Raw genomic sequence first — 22195 nt, forward strand, 5'->3', positions numbered from 1 at the left:
TTATCAATAGATTTCTTTTTTGGCCTTCCTCTTCTTTTTTCCCATTATTTATGTATTTATTTTTTTCATTCCTGTGCCGTGCAAACCCAGAGTCAAGCCTTCTGCGGGCTATTTATCCCTCCATTATCTTTCCCATGAAATTTATGTCTGCGAACATGTCCAGCATATTTAATTTTCCTCTTCTCCGTCCCTTTTATGAAACTTCTTTCCTCTCCAACGTCACTCAATAGTTCTATGTTGCTTTCTTTTCCGTCCATCTTGTTCGTGTCCTATCCTTCTCCAAATCAACATTTCCATTGCTTCCAACCGAGCCTGCGCCCTTTTTCCCAATGTCCAAGTTATGCATCCATACAATAATGTACTCCATATAAACGCTTTTTCACACGAATTTCTAATTTACAATTTGATATTTTAGTACCCCTGTTAGTCACCGCAAGGGTGTGTGGCAGGGGGGAATACACATCCGACTAATTTTCACCCTAATTTACCTTGACCGGGGTTAGACAATGTTATTCTGATCTCTTTTCGTTTCTGGAAAAAATGTCATATTAAATCCATCTTTTATACACTTAATCTCTCTAATGTTATTGACATGTTCTTTCCTGCAGAAATGATCCAAAAAAATCCACGATCTCTCGCAAAGAGAAATGCTATAATTCGCTGGTTATGGCTCAGTTAGAATATGCCGCTTGTGCATAACGGGATCCTCACAAAGTTCGATTGATTGCCGAATTGGATCGCGCGCATCGTAGAGGAGATAGATTAGTAAAACAACGTTAATAAACTTAGTGGCGTATCCAATATACTAGTAAAGGAGCTAGGCTGGGAATTGGTCACGTAGCTAAGGTTAATTTACAGATTGAAGCCCTTGCATAAATTGGAAGGAGGCCTCTTTAGTAGTGATATTGGAAATGTATTATTACCCCTGTCGTACTACGGTGGGAGAAATCATTTCAATAAAATTAGAGAGATTAAAATATAGAACAGATAGATTTAAGATGCCATTTTTTCCACGAACGATAGGGGATCATATTAAAATTTTCCGACCGCGGTAGGGGTAAAAATTAGTTCGGAAAAATTATTCACCCCCAGCCACCCAAATTAGCGGTGACTTGCATGATGGATAAATAAAAGAAAAACAAATAAATAATATAAATTCAACATACCTTCTAAAGGGACGTCCTTCTCATTTATGCGAGAGATTTAATCTATAATTTAACCTTCGTCCGTGAGAGAAAGTACTTGGTATGGTGGGCCAAGAGAGGGGTTTGTTGGGAGAAATCCTGAGGAGGCAGGAAAAGTGGATGAAGGGTATATTGAACGGCAGTGGGATGTTGAAGACTGTAATAGAGGGGAGAATGTTAAGCAAACGAGGAAAGGGAAGGAACACGATAGGGATGTTGGACGAAATAAAGGTAGTACTCTGAGATGAAGAAGGACCTGATGTAGAGCAGGATGCTGGATTGTGTTTTCTTTTTGCTAGGAGTCACAAAATATTTATTTGGTAGTTGTGCCCATCCAAAAACCTACCTTAACCGGTAGATTACCTCATAATAATAATAATAGATAAAATTGATTTTTTTAAAAAGATTTTTTCAAATAATAGTAAATAAAATAATGGAAAAATAAAATAAATGAAATTTAAATGCGGAAAAATATCGGTTGAGAAATGTCATTTCAACTTGAAGGTTCCTTTGGCATTGTAGCATTGTGACCGATGTTTTCCGTTCTTCATTCCGCAGGGTTTGGCATTGGCGAGTGGCATGGAGCACGCCAATCGCACGGAGGAGGCGAAATTCGGCCCGCTTTGCAGGTGCCGCGAGTCCATACTCCCTCCCGGCGCGTTCGAGGTGCACGCCTGCGCCCTTTGCTACCACTACATGCACGAGCTGGAGTTCGTGCCCCGCGGCAAGTGGATGACCGTGATGCGGCCGTGGAGCGAGGGCGGCGAGGCGGCCCCGCAAGGGGGCAAGAGGCCCCTCATCATGCACCTCCGGCGAGGCAACGAGACGGTAGGGAAGACGGGGGGGCGGGGGGGAAGCTTGCTCCCTTCACGCGTGGTCCATCGCCCCAAATGATGTTTGAGCATTGATGACCTTGTCCGCACTGCTCTAATCAGGGTCACCACGTCACTTCATTTCAGGTACACGTAGAATACCAAATGAAAAAAATGACGGGGGTACGGCACCGTTGCTTGCGCTGGCCTGTCTTTAGACTTGCTTCGTGTTAGAATGTGTGATGGAATCTTCATAAACGAGGCGCGTAGAATAGGAAGTCGAACGAAGGAAGTGGATTCGTTGTTTTCTTGGGCGTCGTTTTTTCTCCCACGCACATAAATGTCAGTCCTTCGGGGAGTATTGGGCGCAGTAGTGACGAGGTTAGGGGTAAGGGGGTTTCTGCTGTTACTTTACGAGATCGTTAATTTGAAAATGGTGAGACGGATTGGACTGTCGAATTTTTCTGATGGCTTTATTATAGAGACTGTTATGCGATTCCGAAGAACGGTGGTGTGTACATTAATGGAAGAGGATGGAGGAAATGAAACTGACTGAGAGGCTAAAGCAGACAAAGAAGGTAATGTGGGGGAATACGAAGAAAGGCACCTTTGGGAGAAATGTAAATAAAGTAGGATGGAAAACACTTTGATGCGGGGAATATGTGGGCAAGCTGACAAGAAATCAGGGATTAGCTGGGAAGAAATTAGGGTTTATTAGAAGAGTACTTGGTAAATGCCACTCCGTCGAACAACGTCTCGACGAAGCAAACGGAGAAATCCCTACCTTTAGTTCCTATTTTAATCAGCGTTTTTCTCTTCCTACTCGCAATTCTGCAATGACTTCCTATTCTTATAATATACCTATAAACCCAGTGTTTCGGCCGTTCCTTTTTCTCTGCAGTGTGGTAGGGTATCCCATGTATCGGTCACAGTTATGTATTGTCTCTGAAATTTCTGCAGAAAATGGAAGGAAAAAGCGCCAAGCCAGCGTCCGAATCGACCACACGATTGCGTGTGTTCTCCAATCAATTGAAACGCTTTTTTTCAAGATTTTTTCACGTTCAATTTTAAGTGCTCAATGAACAGCACTGATCCTTGTGATGTGCCTGACCTAATCCGCGAAATACCATTCGTCGATCACACAAAATCATCGAGGGTTTTGTCAATATTTTCGGAGGAAGTAGCTTTCAATAAACGATTCTCATTATTTGTGGATGTACGGCCACGTTTAAAGTCGTTTACACAACAATGAGCAGTTAAAAACACAAGAGCAGATGTGCCACGAACTTCATCCAACTCGGCTTTCATCTCCTTTGGTCCTAAGCCTTTTAAATAGAATGTGTTGAATCACCGCATGAAACATTTTTTTCTGAAAAAATAGAAGTTTGTTTGTTCCTTCTCTCGATTCTGAAAATGAAAAACGCGGGCGAGAAATATAGCTGAACATTTAACAGCCGTCTGGTGCGATATAAGGCTGGCTAAAATCAAAACTTTTTGGCACCGTAAGCGCCTCTTGGATTTTTTAACTAATATAATGAATAAAGGCATGTGGGTGGGTCCATCAATATTCAATATCTCTCTCTTCTGATTCGTGGTTTGTTATTATGTTCGTGATTAACATATCCCGTTATCCTCTCTCAGATTTCGTATGGTTTTACTTTGATACTTAATGTATGTCCTCTTTAAAAGTTACCACTTTTCTATTTTTATTTCTTTTAAAGCATTAATTTCATTAGGGGAACAATGAATGTTGATTTAAATTTGCATCTGCTCCCGAGAAGCTGCGGAAATTGATGACTCTTTACCTCAATCTGCACAACGTCGGTGTGTCTGATAATGTCTGTTATTCTCAGGAATGGTCATTTGCACATGCACCTATTATGCTGTTGAAACTAGGTCTATTTATTATTAAACTCTCTCTTCCGAAATGCTAATTGGATTTTGCCCTTAATTACCCTTGCTTTTGGCCATTAATTGATATTCGCTAACCTTCCTCCCTTAATGCTCTTAATATTCAAATTCACCAGACCATTTATATGCTTTCTTCCAGTCATATTCACATTATTCAAGTTGAAGAAATAATCAGAGTAAGCATTCCTAACGGTAAGTAATTATTCGCTTTTCAACTTGGGTTTCTTATATTAAATGTAATAAATTCATTTATCTGATTCACAAGTCGTAACAAACGGAAAACTAAATCATAAGCGCTCTTGAGAAATTGTCAATTGGAAACGATGATCGCTCTTTTTTTAATTCATGATAAGATTATTTCAAATAAGACTTCCATATTTTAAGCCGAGAAAAATGCTGTCTCAGAAATTATTTGAAAAGTTTTAATTGTGAAAATATTTAATTATTAAAAGCTAACTTTGAATGTGGGAATACAATTCAAATTCATGCAAATTGCATCACAACTTTTAAAATGTATATATATATATATATATATATATATATATATATATATATATATATATATATATATATATATATATATATATATATATATATATATATCTTTTGATTTTGCACATATTTATTGTGAGACAATGTCGAGGGATGACGAAGATGGAATGTAGTCGTTGCATGTAGCTAAGAATCAAAATTAGCAAATCTTCACCTTTATTAAACTAAAAATAATGCTCACTTATACTTTTGAGCATCAAGTACGCCATCTGGTCAGATTTGTTGAAATTCAAGCAACACGAAAAATCCTGCTTTACGTTGAAACCAAGAAGAAGATAATATGTTGATTATTCTCAAGATTGTCAGTTAGGTAAGGTTTTCTGAAAATGTTGGTTACCGTAAACCAGGATAAAATTAAGACGACGACAAGAGCGAGTAAGAGAGTTAAAAATGTCTTCCTTTCGACCGCAAAAGCATGGAATTTACCTGTAACCTAGATATCTGGCTGTCATGGCGAGAGCAACATTTGGGTCGCTCTGAGCGGAGTTGAAATGGAGCGCCCGACAAGTCTCGCGTCTTCGCGACGCCATTGACAAAGGTGTCCTCCGGAAAGGCTCTTTCCTGCCATCATTAATGCCGAGCCTAGAATTCGTGAAGGGTGGTCTCTCTATCAGTCCCTTGAGGACGGTAACCAACAGGGCGTGGAGCTAGTGGGTGTTAAAAATATGATATGGCAGCAAAGCGTGCCTGCTGGCTATGCATGCCCGCTTAGTAAAAAACTGAACGCATTACAAAGACAGAACGTGCAGACACTAGGATTGGCTGAATATTTTATCTTGAATCGCGAATCGAGGCGTCGTCGCAATAATTTAAGCACACATCAGGTATACGGGTAACAGTTTCAGGCCTAACATCAGCTAAGTGATGTATATTTAAATAAATGAGTAGTATAATAAATTTTTTATATGAAAAGATGTCCCCGATATACTTAAAAATACCTATTTCAATTTACTTTAGGTGTGTTAAAAATATTTTCCCAAATTTTCCTTCATCGATTGCAACCAGTTTCACCTTAAGAATATAGAATAGCCCTAATAATACATATCAGTGGCATTTTTTTCAATTACCAATCGTAGAAAAAATTGGACGGCTCGCGTTCTTTTCATTAAACATTACGTGTACTTTAATTACCCGAAGACGGGCATTTTAGGATCAATATGTAACATTGTCTATTTTTTGGTACGGAATGAAATGCATCAATGCTGAAATTTGCAATTGCAAGTGAGAGGCTAATCATTTCATTTCTCTAAGAACTTGAAAAGTTCCTAATCAAATTTTTCCCGAAAAAGTTGAAATCATGTATGACATATTTTGCGAACTTATTTTATATGACGCAACTCAAAGGAGCGAAGACTTGTAAAGGAATATTTAAAGACAGTTCTCATATCTACTCTTCATTATCAGTTTCTCAAACTGAGTATGCAGGTAGTTAAAAAACTATATTTTATTCCTTGATTATTTTATTTATACTGCCTAATGTTTTATATGTGCAATTAAAATAAACCCATCTAACCCGGCTACCTACGGAGGAATAAAATAAATGACATTCAATTTATCCAAAGTAAAATTTTTACTTGACGTTTGGAGAAAATAGTGAGGTGCATTAGGATTGAAATTATGTAATTTAAGTATTAATATGCCATTAATGTAAACCGAGAACTGTAATATCATAAATATTGTCATAATGTTTAAGTATTATGTTATTACAAGATCCGTGGCACTGCTGAAGTTATAAGAATCGGCGTTCATGCTTATGCATCGTGAATGTGGTTAAATAAATCCGCTGAACGCAACGAAATGTGATGGTTAAATAATTGGGGTTTTAATGTGAAACTTGATTAATTTTATAAACATTAATGAATACGTAACCAAATAAAATGAACTTAAGAACCAAAACAGAACTTGAAACTCTTGAAAGCAGAAGACAAAAAACAACGAACCGAATCAATGGAAACGACACAAGTTAGGATTTAACGAAGCGACAGCCATCCAAGGAACAAATGAATGCACTTATCACTATTCATATGCATTTAAAAAAGTTGCCTGTAAAGTTTTTTTTACTGATTGTGACGCTTTCCAGGATATTTTTCAATATATTTGTGAATTCCTTAATGTGCATTTTGACTTTATCCCAGAGAAGATGGAATAAAATATCTTATTCAGAATTATTCGACGCAAAATGACATTTAAAAGTATAAAGTTATCGGATTGATTTTATTTGGCGTCATTGTTGGAACTTCCAATCAATTTACTAGGGAGTGTTTAAAATTGAAGATTTAAATAGGATATTTATATTCATAGCAATATAAAAATGGTAGTTGAAAGTGATTTATAGAAGTTGCTTTACCTGTCCGCTGCAGATTTCATTATGTGTATGTATGTATGGAGCGTAGTTATGTGCGGCGCAGAAAATGGTCATTGAAGCAGAAGAATAGACGTAGACGGGAGGCATTTGAAATGCGGGCGTTGAGAAGGATTGGGAAGATGAACTGGACAGGAAGGAAAACAAAAGAGGAAGTGCTGGATATGGTGGGGGGGAGGAGATGGGATTGTCGGGGAAATGATTAGGCGACAGCATAAATGGATGAAAAGCACATTGATTGGCAGTGGGATGCTGAAAACTGTAATAGAGGGGATAATGTTAGGCAAGCGAGGAAAGGGCAGGAATACGATTGGAATGTTGGACGGCATTAATGAAGAATACGGAATTGAAGAGAAGGTTATGTTAATTTAGGATATGCTGTTGAGTTTTGTGAAGAGAGAAAAATAAATAAAAAATAAAAATATGTATCTATTGGCCTCTGTTCACAAAAAACAACGGCTTATTCTATGTGTATATGCATTATTATAAGGTAATCTACCGGCTAAGGTTAGTTTTTGGATGTACATAACCACCAAACAAATATTTTATGACCCCTAGCAAAACACAAAATCCTACTCTACATCAGGTCCCTCTTCAGCTCTGAGTACTTCCTTCCTCCCTTCATCCCGTCCAACATCCCTATCCTGTTCCTCCCCTTTCCTCGTTTGCCTAACATTCTCCCCTGAATTACAGTCTTCAACATCCCACTGCCGGCCAATACCCCCTTCATCCACTTCTCCTGCCTCCATAGGATTTCTCCCAACAAACCCCTCTTTTCGCCCACCATACCAAGTACTTCCTCGTTTGTTTTCTTCTCTGTCCATTTCACCTTCTCCATTCTTCTCCACACCCACATTTCAAAAGCCTCCAGTCTACGTCTATCCTCCTGCTTCAATGACCACGTTTCCGCGCCGTACATAGCTACCCTCCATATCAAAGTTTTAAGAGTCCTTTCTTAATATCCTTACTCAACGTCCCCGTCATCAACCCCCTCCTCCTTGTGAAAACCTCTATGCCTAGCGCAATTCTTCTCCTTACGTCCCTACTGCTTTGACCGTGTTGGTCCAAAACACTTCCGAGATAGGTAAATTGTTCTACCTGCTCTAGTTTTTGCCCTCCTATTTTAATGTTCAGCTTAGCCTTTTTCTTTCTATAAAATCGCATAACCTTTGCTTTATTAATATTGATTCTCATCCGATACCTGTCGCGCTGAATTTCCAATTCACTAAGCAATGCTTGCAACCCCTTGGCTGACTGACAAACTAAAGCTTGGTCATAAGCGAATGTAACTGATTGTAGGAATTCCCCGCCCACTTTCATTCCTACCTCCAGTTCTTCCCATGCCTCTTTAATCATTTCCTCTGCATACCGGTTGAACAGCAACGGTGATAATGGGGAAGCCTGCCTTACACCTCTTCCTAACACTGCCCAACCGGACTCTTCGTTCCCCACTCGCACCTGAGCAGTCTGAGACATGTACAGGTTGCGGATTAGCCTCCTTTCCCTCCAATCTATTCCTATTTTCTTCAGTATACACATTACTTTTTCCCAATTCACTCTATCAAACGCTTTTTCGAAATCTACGAAACAGGCAAATACCTCCAGGTTGTGTTCTATATTCCTCTCGATTAATAATCTCATTACTGCAATGGCATCACGCGTACCTCAGAGTTCAGAGTTTTACTGAAAATTTAAACTCAATTGTTCGCTAAAGAATGCCTTTCCTTCGCACCGGTGAAGTCAAATCAGCTCCATCATGGTGAACAATATACCCAAAGGCAACCCTGGAGGCTTTTTCCTGAATGTGGTGATTTCGGTCAAATTGGCTCGGATCAGTCAGTCATGACATACGTACGTATATTATTTAACAAGGAGACGTTTTATATCAAGTTCATATCCAATGGATATTAATAAACCACTTAAATAAGCACTATTTTGAGGCAATAGTTTAAAATAAAATTATTCTCATTTCGCTCGAAGCTGTTCGCACGTCAGCCACATCCCATGAAATATAGTCCCATTTTTTCTAAAAAAAATAAGGTCGTATCTCTGTTCACCCCCAGAAAGGCATCTCAGGGTGATCCATTTGAATAGAGGAATTTACATCGAAGATGATAAATTTGAACCTCCTTGCGTAGAGCCATAAAAATATTGCTCTGCAATGGCAATATGGAGCAATATTTTATAGTATTTGGTTGAAACTGGGAGCAGACGTCCGTAAAGATTTCTTTCGCCGCTCGGTTTACTGCCCGACCCAACACAAAGGGACCGCCCCCGGGCATGTGCCAGCATAGGATCCAGCCCTGCCATCATGCTAGATTTGGTCGGCCTCCAAAAAATAATACGTGTCGCGAAAAAAGGGCGTTATGGCAAATTAATATTGTATGGCTATGGGAAGAGTGACTGTCCCGTTTTACTTTCACAAAATTCATTTCAAACTTTATGGAATTCATTTGAAAGTTGGTATCTCAACTCTGGTTGCGTTTTAAATATAAATTATTCCTCAAATTTTGTTTCATTACCCGTTGGTAATAAATCAATTTTCCTATATGTAGCCGTGTCTTTGGTTTAGCAGGTTACTGACCCAACTTATGTCTGGCTCTATATGTTTTATGTCCTGTATTAATAGATATTATTAATTGAATTTAAAAAATATCTTTGAAGGTTGAATTTAAGAAGAAATACCTTTATTTTTATATTTATCAATTATTTCGCGTTCATATATTTTATACCTTTCTATTGTTGCTGGATCGTAGGACCATAAATGGTTTCGTATTTCCTTCGGTGCCCTTAATGAATAAGGTTGTAAAATAAGCCTCGACTCCCCTTCGCATGACTATATCTTCCGTCGAGCTCAGGGTCCGCTTTGCTGCTCATAAAGGGTTATAAATATTTTGAGCAGTTTGAGTTCAAGAACAGTTTAGTCCCATAAGCTAGCTCTCCGTGCCTAACGACCGTGTTAAAGGAACGAGGTGCCTCGCGACATAGATTAATGATAGGATTATGGAGAACCCTCTTGTCCCGTTACTTTCCCAAAAAATACCCTTTCTCTTCTGTGTTTCTTTTATTTATCTTTGTATTAACTTCCAGGGTTCACATTAGAGAGTGATTGACTGATGTTCCCTTAGAATATGCTTTAAAGAGGCCAACTTGGATATTAATATTTCCTGGGATTTTTCATTTCATGAATAATATGCTCGTTTATTTAAGGAGCTCTTCGTAAACCTGGAGATGCAACAATATTCCCTTGATTAAGGTTAGTAGTTGTGAAAATTTATTATAATGCTTTGAGCGGAAAATCTGGTAAGAAAAGAATATGGGATGTGCTTAAGCGGTGGAAAACATTCTTTCATGCTGCTGTGATGTAAAACAGATTTAATCTGTGTGACATATATTGAGTATTAGTAATTTCAATGATGCACTTGTTAAAGAATATTCTTTAAAGGTTTAAATTATATTTGTCATTAGTCAAAATTCCAAAACTGCGACTTTCCATGCCACAATTTGAAAGTTAATCATTTATCCACAGAAAGTGCTTGTGGACACCGGATTCGCACAATTTGACAATTCCTTGTTCCATGGAATCATTGTTCAATTTTTTTCTAATTGGGATATTTTACCTTGTAATATTTTTAAACTCAAACTGACGGTGACGTCACGAAATTATTCCGTAGCCAACAAATATGAAAACATTTTTCTAAGCCTTATTTTTTATTTATAAAGCTCGCATGCAATTTTTTGGCCTTACCCTCCTTCGTCGGTCTACGCGTGCGTCCCAACGGTGTTCCAATTCCAAGAAGCGGAGAGAAAATGTTTTTCCCAGAATCTTTTTCAGCTCCTCCGGTGTCTTTTTTCATCATTCCTTGTGTCGTATCATATTTTAGGGGCGGTTCCAACACGACGCCTTTCATGGGGAGCACATATCAGGGCAATCTACGGATCCGCTTCAAAGCAACTCCGCTTCATTAAACGGGTAGTGGGGAAATGTACCGAGAAAGCTAAAGAGGCGTGTTATTTCGCAATAAGCAATAAACTGCAAAAATTTGGGATCCTTGGTAGAACATTTGGCAAAAATAATTATATAAAATCCGGCATATTCATGAAAATTGTCACAGTAAGAAGACGAGTGTGACAGGCCTTTTAGGGGATTTAGGCTGGGAGCCAGTTGAGATGCGAAGAGAACAAGCTAGGCTTAGACTTTAAGAAATGTTCAGAACAAACAAGTTTAACGATGACATATATAGGGAATTATAATTGTCCCACACTACTTGCGTAGATCAGACGAAAAAGTTATAAAGATAGGGGAGATAGATACCAATACGGATAGATACAGATACTCATTCTTTCCCCAAATAATCAGAAATCATAATAGCAAGAAACAGAGGTCACTTTAGAAATATTTTAAACATTAAATCTACGAGTCGTTACAAAATTAAACCTTGCCAAGCCATCAGGTATATTTGTAAGTGAATGTGTATGTTAGTTGATAGTGTATGTATAGTATTTCCTTTAGCGTAAGTTATAAAGATTTTTGCATGAATATGTACGACGTTTGGGTGTAGATTGGCATGAATCTGTGAGTTTTGCATTCGGTTTTATTGTCTTTTACGAATGGTGACCTAACACCCCCCACCGCACGCCCTTGCGGCGGCTTGCGGGGTACCGTGTAGATTTAGATGTGTTGATTTTAGTCAGGGAATAACACTAGTTCCAAAGGGGTTAGTTCGCCAATAAGAAGCCCGGGGAAGCGCTGTCATTTCACGTTCATGCGAAAACCTCGCTAGATGACTAAACACACTTGGGCAATGCCCAATGTCCGGCATCGATATCATGTGCCACACTTAAGTGCGGGTCTCTCCTCATCATCACTTTCTCGTGTTGCCCGAGTGCTGGCAGTTGGCCGCTTCAGAAAGAAGTCCTGGTTATTCACTTGATTACCGTTTCGAATGGAGGCGTAATCTTGACGTTCCTTTGCACCCGATGTGAGTTTTGGTCCGGGAGAGGATCAGCTGACCGACGGCGATGATTGGACTTTCGTTTCCATGTCTACGTAACCGCAATCAAGGTCTCATGGGCATTTAAAATGTAGCGTATTGTTTATGCATAGTTCATCCTTTCATTGTCATTTGCCGTCCACAAGAGAATTTAACAGTTGGCGCCACAATTGTATTTTTTGATTCTATGTCTAAAATCTCGTAACGATCTTCGCTCTGATCCTAAGAATTTGTAATTCTTCTTTATCGATGATTGTGCCATCTCGCCAATCAGTTGAGCAATCTGAAACTTTGACATACCGTGAAATTGTAACCTCGAGGAGTTCGGTTTACTGGATGCGATGCCTCCTTTGGCCCTGGCAGAATTTGTGGCCTTTGCAGTCATTAATTCTACCAGGGGAATAAAGGTTTCCTCAACGATTGATCTGCTTGGCCGCAAATTTCCCCCTACTTCTTTCTACGAGTACGCCATTTTCGCCTACTGAGTTAACGTGGAGCTAATATTAAATGTAAATATCTCTTTGCCAAGATGAAACTAGAATTATTAATTTTTATATAAATTCTTAGATCACCTACTTTGTCTCTTTGCTTACAGTGGCTCCAAAGTCAAATGTAAATGTTGTCCTTTCTGTTCGTTCATTACGATTCCTCACAAAACTGGTCGATTTACTCCATTTCTCTCGGTAATTCTGAAGTACGATTGTATTCTAGATATCCTACCTATTTGATGGTAGGTTTCCCACAGGACCTGAGGACCATTTACTTCTAAGTATGGTGAGAACTTAGTCTTGTTCGCGGGACTTTATTTCTTTCCCCAATCCCTCGAAACTTCTGCCCGACTTCACATTCCATCCAACTGCCTTCGTTCTCTCTTCCTCCCTCCGGCCTCCCAGCTTCCATCCGGCTTGCGCAACCCTCTCCCTCCTATCACGGCATTCAACGTACCATCTCCTGTCAATATTTCCTCCATCCCCTATCTTTGCCTTTTTTAATTTCCCCCGGCAACTCCCTCTCTTCGCCCGCCCACTCTCGAACAACAGCCTTCCTCTCTCTCCAAATACGTAATTTTCATCGCTCTCCACTGCGCTCAAATCTTAAAATCATCCAACCTTATCCTCCTACCTCAAAGAACATGTCACGCATCCATAAATCACCACGCTTCATATTTAAACCCTTTACTAATCGTTTTTTACACCGTTACTCAGTTCATCAATCACCGTCATCAATTCTTTTCTTCTTTCAAATACCTCCCTCCCGAACACAATTATACTCCGCTATTGTCAGTCCCTTACCCTTTCCTCAAAACTTCTGCTCAATTCCACTTACTCTGCGCGTGGTTTCTTCCAATTATTAATCGGAGTGAATTATTTTCGGTCAATGCGACGTCATGAGGTCAAAATGTTGGCTGGGATTCTTGTGCAATTTTTAGTGCAGTTGGTCGAAGAATGTCCTCTCTGTGGACGGTCCACTTGAGCGCTGACCATCTCATAACGGGTCGCGTCCGATATTACAATGGTTAAACCAATCGTAGCACCGTAAACTGCCGAGGAAAGGTTTTTCCAACCCCTCTTTGAACAGTTAATTATTAATGCCCGGGAACTTCTTTTGTTCTTTCACGCAAAATGCACATCAGTTTTCAACTCTCGGTGATTATTCTTATCGGAAAATCTCGAAACTCTTTTCATAATATCACCTGTTGCGAGACTAGCAATTGGAATATCAAAAAGAGGGGCGCTGGAGGTCAATGCGGTCAAATTCGGCTCACTGAGGTTACCTATTGGTGCACAATTCAAAATACCTTGTTATACTTAAAAAAATGAAAACGGTTGCGCTTCACGACCCCTCGCCATAGGCCCATCCTTTCATTTTCCTTGCTAATTGGAACATTATTTTCAGCACATCCCCTTATTTACGAATATATAAATATCTCCAATAAACAATCAATTACGAGTAAGAAGACACGGTGGAAAATTTTATGCAACCACGCGCAATGCATTGGGTTGATTTACTAATGGCGCGAAATTTGCCTATCTGCCAACCATATCTGTTAGCCTATATTTAAATGTATTTTTTCTTGCACTCCTGCCTTTGAATGTAACTATAGAACACCTTATCTTTCTATCTTATTATCCTTATCTTATAACGCTAGTGAGTAGTTTATAGGAAGTGACTCTCTGATCGCCGGGTAAATCTTTTTTATTTGCTCATCCCGGAAGGAGAACGACTTTAAGGATGTATGCCTTCAATGATAATAAAACGTCTGCATTGGAGCATGATTGACACTAGACTAATAGCCTTCCACCTTGACCCCCTCTTCATTTACGTGTCCCCTCGCGCATTCATAAATGCGCTAACAATCATTACACCAAAGAGTGTACAGTGGTTATAGAACAATATGGAATATAATATATATATTTAATGATAATAATAAAAACAAATACTTCATTCGGAAAAAATTGGATGGAGTGTGAAACTATAGCGTAGAACGTACGCTATTATCAATTTTGTATTTTCCGGGATGTCCAGATAGCGCTTTGGACGGAGTCTCTCCTGGTCCTGATTTTAAATGGCCGTCTGGTCATTCATTCTTCAACTTGTCATTTTTATCTTTGGTGCGGCAAAAAAACCGGCTGAAGTCAAATGCGTTATACATGTTTTTATTTCATTAGAACATCACGTGCATGCTAGGGTGAGCGTCGTCGACTCAATTGCGAATAAACTTTCTGCTTCAGGTGGTGGTGGACGCTTCCAGCCGCTGGAGTCCAGTCTGGGAGTCGTTCTCGAGCGAGGAGTCGCGGAGCAAGTGGCAGGACTGCTGCCGGGACGCCGTCGACTGCTGCGAGCAGATGACCGCCCGGAACGAGACCCCTGGTCAGTCCCCCTCCCTCTTTCTTATTCTCTCCCGGTCTCATGACAGCTCGCAAGGGAGTTTCCTTTAGTAAACCTGTAGTGAAGCGACGAAGATTTCCCCAGTTCGTTAAAAAGTCTTAAATCATCGGGGAATAGTCCTTTCTGTTAATTGTACTGCATTTGGGGTGAGCGGTCATCTAGCTGCTCGGCGGCTATATTATCAACCGCATGTGCATTCTCCAGGACACCAACGAATCTCTTCTCATTGCTGGGAGCGGATCAACACTTGGCAGGCACCGTCAAAATTACTTCTGAAACATTTTACTTCTATGGCATTCCAAACTCGGTAAAATTGGATAAATCGATTGATGGATATAATTTCTAGAAATGATTCATCCGTGCTACTCTCTCCAAGTTTAAAATACTGCACTTTGCATGAGAGGCGAGGAGCCAGTGGTGGCCATTTCAACGAACAATATTGCGTAGCTTATGGACAGCGAAGTGGGCTCCTTGGAATCAAAATTATTTCCTGATCGACTGTTTTTGTGGTTATTCTGATCTCTTATCAGTTGTGAGAAAAATGGAAATGTATACCCGACCGTTGAAGAGATTATACACCTAATATAATTTTCATTATGAGGGTAAAAAAAGAAACTTTGCACTTCCACATAAAGATTTAATGCTTCACGACCATGGTTTCGATGCCATTGTCAAGTGAAGCATTTAATCTTTATGTGGAAGGGCAATGTTTCTTTTTTCGCCCTCATGATGAAGGAATTCCAAAAAGTTAAATCTGAAACTATTATGTTTAATTTTCATTACCTCTCTGAACATATTTAGTACATTGTAGTGGGATTCTTAATACATTTGCATTAATTCCCAACATAGATTTGTACCAGATATATGCCAAATATTTGATTTATAACTTAGTTTTCAGTTCGGAATAGTTTTAAAAACGTGAGTTGAAGTGCCACGTGACACACAACAGTGGTAATAAAAGATTTTTACCCATATTAACCTAACGGTTTGCATATTGAATACTGATTCAGGTACGGATAGACTAAAGTAAAATTAGTGTGCACATTCAAAGATTCCCCCGAAATGTATTTCATTAGCGCATGTATCCTCCGTAATCGTCATCGTCCCATGGTCAATCTCGGATTGGCCGGCACCGATACCAATAGTAGGAGTGGATATTTCATATTCCGGTCCTGAGGTCGCTCTAAATTCAGAATAAATATAAACGCATCATCTTTATTAAGTTTCTTAAGTAATCGGAGTTGATGCTGACTGAAATCTTGCAGTGTTTGAGAGAAAAGCTGAATGAAACAAATGATACCAACTCTGTCGATGCATTGCCGAAGTGTCGTAAAAGCGCCTTTATTCATCAGAAATACTATCGCCCTTAAACATTATTTCATTTTAGTCTGCTGCGAAACCAATTCCTTTTTTTCCAGATTTTTAAAATGATTCCATAAGAAACTAATTGGAGACTGAATAATATACGTATTGAGATACTGTAGCAATATGGCTCATGAAGAAGTTGTGAATTAATGTCTACATACTTAGTATACTGAATCTCTTATGAAACGGTTACATCCATATTTATACTTTTCTACATTTATATAAGCATTAATTATATCCTTAAATGCTTACGCATTAGAAATCAGTGCTCCGCGCACAAGGAATATTAATTGATATAACTTCAATGTACTAATTTCATTTAAATAGTAGTGCAGAGTGTAAAAAACTGCTATTACCGTATACCAGTGTATTTATATTTCTCCTGCCAACTCTCCTTCCATCTCGGCTCTCTCCGTCACTTTCCCTTTAATAATATTTTATTTCCATGCGGGAAGTGACGCTTGCGTGACCATCACTCGTCGTTACGTTTCGAGAGCGGCCACTGGTCGTGATGCGTGACAAGAGATGTTATGACTCTCCAATTTGTTTAGAAAATCTTAACGACGGCTAATATTCGCCGAACTGTAAGGCCCTTATTGAAGCTTTAAGTCAATGAGTGGGACCCACACGAAGTTAAGGTGGCGTTAAATTAAGCTGGAGTGATTACAAAATAAAGAGGATAGTTTCATACACTGAAGACGAAAGGAATTGAAATTCATGGAAAAATGAACAATATTTTAAACTCCTCATGTACATTCTTAGATTGGAATGCCAGAAGGTATGCTTTCTTAGCTAAAGCACATAACAGCAGGTTGTGAATTAGTAATAATCTCTAAAGAGCGGCTCTCATTGGGGAGAAGGACCGAGACCATCAAATGAAGGCGAGACGTCAAAGAAGCAGCGATTTGCAAAATTCTCTTTGATGTTTGGGAGGATACGTATACCTAATTGCGTTTGTCCATCAAGTACGATTGTGCATGCGAATTAATACTTTGTTTCATACGCCCACATAAACTCGAGGCATTGCCTAAAAGTTTAAGTAATGGCTGCAATAATAATGAGCCCCTGCCAATATAAGTACGCGATGGCACCATTATCCCTTTTGAGGAGGAAAGCCCAAATGACGATCAACATCAATGGTGTTACAATCCGAGTAATGGTTGCCTTTGCACAGCCTTCCTTACACTCTCCCCTTTCACCCAGTGACTCTCTGCCCATCGTTGCAAGTGGCCCAAGCGCATTTATCATCGTCCACTTTCCGCCTTTGCCTCCTCTTCTATTCCGTTTCCAACAAATCCATTTTGGCACAAGATGTGTGAACCGCTCATCTGATTATTTCTACTCCCACCCCCCATGCTGTGTTTCAATCCTCCACCCTCTCTTCTTCTCAAGTTCTTACTTGTACGTTTCACCTTCTGCATCTTTTTTAAGAATCAAAACACAGCTGAAGGATGTTGGATGCCATTATGCTGCGATAAAGAAAACCTTGGAAGCCTTCTCATTTTAAATAACCGTCTCCGGATTCCCCTCAGCGCAGGGACAATCCAAGGGGTTATGTTTGTGCTTTAATTAGCCACTACGGTTGAAGAGAGGAGGGGCGACTCGCGAGCACCCTTCCCCTCGTCTCGTGAGGGCCGGGCGCTTGCTCAGGTGGCGGGGGCGCGGGAGACGCTAGCCGGGCCATTGCTCATTCGTGCGCTGGAGGAGGGGGCCCGGGGCGACACCGAAAGCTGCCCGTCTCGCTCGTGCTCTGCAGTCATCCCTCTTGAAGGGGAAGCAACATTTCCTTCGGTGGCGTCGACTTCCCTTCGAAGGCAAAAGATTTCCGTTCGGAGGAAAGGTTAGCCTTATGATGTCGGCGAGAGTGAAGCTTTATTTAATGGCCGGCATGTCAAAATGAGAGTAATGATCGCGAAACTTCGAGCAAACGGAACGAGTCACGAAGGCAATATACGCCAAATATCACGAAGGCATACATGCACGTCCCGCGGCTTCCGAGTGTGTTGACGCGTGATTATTGCGCGAGGCCATGTACTTGTGTGTACGGCTGTGGCATTAAGATGTTGGTGATAAACATAAGAAATAATTACAATCGTAGGAAACGATGGAACTTTGACCGATATTGGGTGTAGTTTTCCAAAATTACGTATTTGTTTTCATTCGCTGCAATTACAATTATTGTTTGCGCTCAAATGCCCACTAACTTTTAAAAATCCGCGGTGAAAACGTTTGCCGCTGTTGATTTACTGGAAAAGCCCCGAGTTCCCACGAATCATGGCCGGATTGCGTGTAGATGATTTATATTTCACTCTTTACATATATGGCATTTAGAAGTCGTCTTTTGATATCTCTTCTGGCTTACGATGACGCGGAGTACTGTAATTTTTGAATCAAGTAACAAATATTCTCGCGAAAAGGAAATATAATCATTAAAATTCATTAGGATGAATGGCAAAAGAGATGAAAAAAAAGTCTATTGAAATAGAAGAAAATAGTCAATAGGGTGTGGGTGAAATGGTGTCAGTAATCTTTAACTAAGAGAGTGAAATGCATTTTCATTTCATGAGTGCTCTAATTACATATACATGTAGTGCAAGGTTATCTGCAACCACGAAATAAGTGGGATGGAGTGAACAAAAGAGGACCGGAAAGGAAAGCTTACCTTCAGACGGGACAACCACCATCGGGAATAGTACAAACCCGGCGTAATTCTATTTGTGAACGTTTCCCTTGAGGTTATTTTGAATTTGCAACGGACCTGATGTGGCTGTGACCTGAGGTGTACATGATGAAAGGAAAAAAAATAGAAGGGATGAAAACTTGGTGCCAACAAAAATAAAATGGAGAGGTAGGGTAACCAATGAAGAAATAGATAGAGAAGTGGGTGAATAGAGAAGAGGCCTATGAAGGAAAGGCAATTCAGAGGACGTAATGTGAAGGCCATCGGACGGATGCTGAGGCACGGAGTTTGGCGAGGACCATCCTTAAAAGGATCAGAAAGAGTTAAGAGGAGAGAGATAGAATTAGATAAAAGTCAGGCAGTGGAGGAAAGGAAATAAAAACGAAATTTCCATTGATTGAAACCCATAATGAACAGTAAATGACTTTTTTTGCTCTATAGGTTCAATCAATACCACTTTTAAGTAGATAACCGATTGGTTGATAATATTTGCTCGGCATTTTATGGATTATTTACAATTCCGCGGCTCTTTTAGCCCAAGCAAACGACCCATGACGAATGCATATTATAGTTCACTGCATTTGAATTATTTTAAAATGAATGCATTTATAAAACTCAATTTTCTCCTCTGAAGACTTTAATTAACAGCTGGCAGAATATCACTTGAGAGTTCTGAGATTACTGTATTATCCATCGCTTTCATTCATTCGCGTCCGCGCTTGCTGACCTGGTCAATTGGCACACATGCAGCCAGCGAACGGCTGAGTGTCCGGCGGGCGGGCCCTCAGTCTCCGCCATTCAAAACTCGCCGGGAGTTCCCAAACTTTCGGGGGCCTCGCTGCGGGCATAGCTGTCGCGGGCGAGTCGCACCGTGTAGTGGCCTAATGACCCCGATTCCCGCGATGCAATTTCGAAGGAGAAATGACTAAGATAGTTGGGGCACGCGTCATGCATTTAAGGTGCCTCCTCCCACCCTGCAAACACTGGACTGAGTAAGGAAGAGTTTAACTTTAGATAAATGAAATTCAGTAAATTGAATTTCTCTTGTGGATCATTTGTTACTCGTTCTCAAAGTAAATAATCTGGCCCATTAATCCAAATTAACCCTTTCCATTGTATTTTTGCTTGCTCCTCGATGTCTTTTCATAAGCACCTTATTTCTTTGGATAGAATGTCGTTATACACCGCGTTCTATCAATAAGAAATATAATAATTGTCAAATGGAATATATTTCGATGATGTGGTTGTTTTAAAAAAAAGTCTGTCAAAATAAATGTTCCCGTACTTAAATGTTATCTGGCTTTTCTAATCCCATTAAAAAAATTTCAAAACGTTTCGAATCGTATACTTCCGCCTAGAACATATACGTCACATATTTTATTTGTATGCAATAGGACTTATAGCGTTAAAAATTGTTTTACTTTTCCTTTCCACGTTTTGTATCTGAAACAATGTTTGACAGCGAGCATTTGGCATTGCTCCTAATCGTCGACAAAAATTTTGAATAAATCAAGGAAGCCAGAAAACACTGCGCATTGAAAAAATACTCTGGAAATCCAAAATAATAATGCAGTTGTCTGAGTATATAATGCATATACTTTGAGAGGTGTGCATAAAAAACAAGAGAACAAAGTAGAAATAATGGCTTAACACGTACACTTACTTCAACCCTCGGATGGGAAAATTACGCCGAGGAACATCTGCATAGCAGCAATAAATAATCTTATCTTAAGCTCAACCAGCAAAGAGTGGGCAAGTATTCAAAATGCATTGTAATGCAGAGATGTTCATTCTCATGAGTACGTAATTTGGTGACTACGCTTCGAGAACCCTGAAAAGTAGGACCCGACTCTGGGACGAAACAGGACACGGAGATGAGCTGTCCGTTCCTTGAAAACATGTGAGCTAACCGAAGGAGTCCACGTCCGTCAAAGAGCGGAAATTGTATTATTTTAAAGTCGCGGGACGCTTGGCAGATTAGATGCCCGACTCCTAGGAGAAAATTAAAAATAATTCGGGTTTAACATTGACGCAGATTGAATATAAGTAAATTATAGTATATCGGTAATTATATCGGAATTACATCGGTAAATTAGGTCAGAGCGGGAATAAAGAGAAATAAGCCGCATAGTTCTCCTGTAAGCTATCATTTCTCCTTCTCAATGTTCATTGACCACAACAGTAGAGAACGGCACCTACGATCATTCGAACGTCCAGAAGGTAATTTTGCGGTATATATCATTGATCCTTTATGACTGTTGTTATTCAATCAGTCAATCAATTCCTTTAAACTCCCAACAGCTTCATTTCGGTTATTTGGATTAATAAAGCAATCTCTGATAAAATTGAAGGCCACGTTTGAGATCCTTTTTCCGAGATGTATAGTAATTTTGTTCTTAAATGAATGCAGTGAGGAATTATGATTCCTTTATGCAATGAATTTAATCTCCGAAAATTGCCAAAAACTACATTGACATATTTCACTCATACCCCGCCTCAGTTTTCTTTTTTTTAAATATGATATTAGATGGGGTGAAATTTGTGTATCAAAAGTAAATTTTGGGCAATTGATCGCAAAAGTAATTTGATCTGGGACCATTTACTCTTACGTTTATCTATTGCTGTGCGTACCCGTCTCGTTATTTGAAGCAGTTTCGTCTGCCACAGAACGTATTAGTTCATATATTCTCCTAAGTATTTAGAAGGAAAATGTTGTAAAATCGAAAAATTGAAACAAAGCTAAAACAACAAATGATAATAATCCGCCGGATATTGATTCATTACATGTGTATCCTGGAGATGAGGAGCACACGGCCAAGTTACGCCTTATACTGCGCAATTTGTAAAAAAAATGGAATTTCCACGAGTATGCACCTTCTTGAGTCCCATGAAAGATACGTATGAGCCATACCATCTCCGTGTGCGCATGCTCGTGTGCGTGTTTATTTGAATGCATTTGCTTACGTCGTTAGAGGCGCATACCATTAGGAATTCGGCCGCGGTAGCAATCAGTGAGTCAACATATGACAAATAAATTGCCACGCTTAATATTGCAATTTGCAGTTGAGAAAGTGGTTAAGTTTTGACCAAATTCAATCTGCCGATATTGCCGCTGTATTTAGAGAGTTTTTATGACAAGTGTGAGAGATTTCCTGACGATTCAACGTTAAAATGGCATTTAGTTCAAAAATATTTATGATCTTTCCCATTTTTTATTAATTTTCTCTGAAACATTAATGGTATTATGACTTTTTTAATTTTGTATTTACGTGACATTTCCATGAGCATGGATCAAATGTCCTTACAAGGATAATTAAAATGTTTAAATAGATCGATTTCAAAACAAATGTAAAAATAACTTGTTGAACTCTCCTGCATACTTAAGTTGTAGGATTATTCGGTGGCCACAGAATAACATTCATGACAGCCGAACATTAGTTTTTCCT

General features: G+C 39.5%; 1 protein-coding gene across 1 annotated transcript in view; it reads left to right on the forward strand.

The window, feature by feature from the left end:
- The window catches only part of LOC139696902 (calcitonin gene-related peptide type 1 receptor-like), a 57011-nt gene that overhangs the window by 4935 nt on the left and 29881 nt on the right, over nucleotides 1–22195 (forward strand). The window contains exon 2 of the mRNA XM_071595782.1: nucleotides 14485–14686. Within this exon, the coding sequence (XP_071451883.1) occupies nucleotides 14485–14686 (202 nt within the window). The remainder of the gene's footprint in view (nucleotides 1–14484; nucleotides 14687–22195) is intronic.

The sequence above is a fragment of the Hetaerina americana genome, unplaced genomic scaffold (genome assembly GCF_022747635.1).
Source record: "Hetaerina americana unplaced genomic scaffold, ioHetAmer1.1.p SCAF_7, whole genome shotgun sequence".
Lineage (NCBI taxonomy): Eukaryota > Metazoa > Arthropoda > Insecta > Odonata > Calopterygidae > Hetaerina > Hetaerina americana.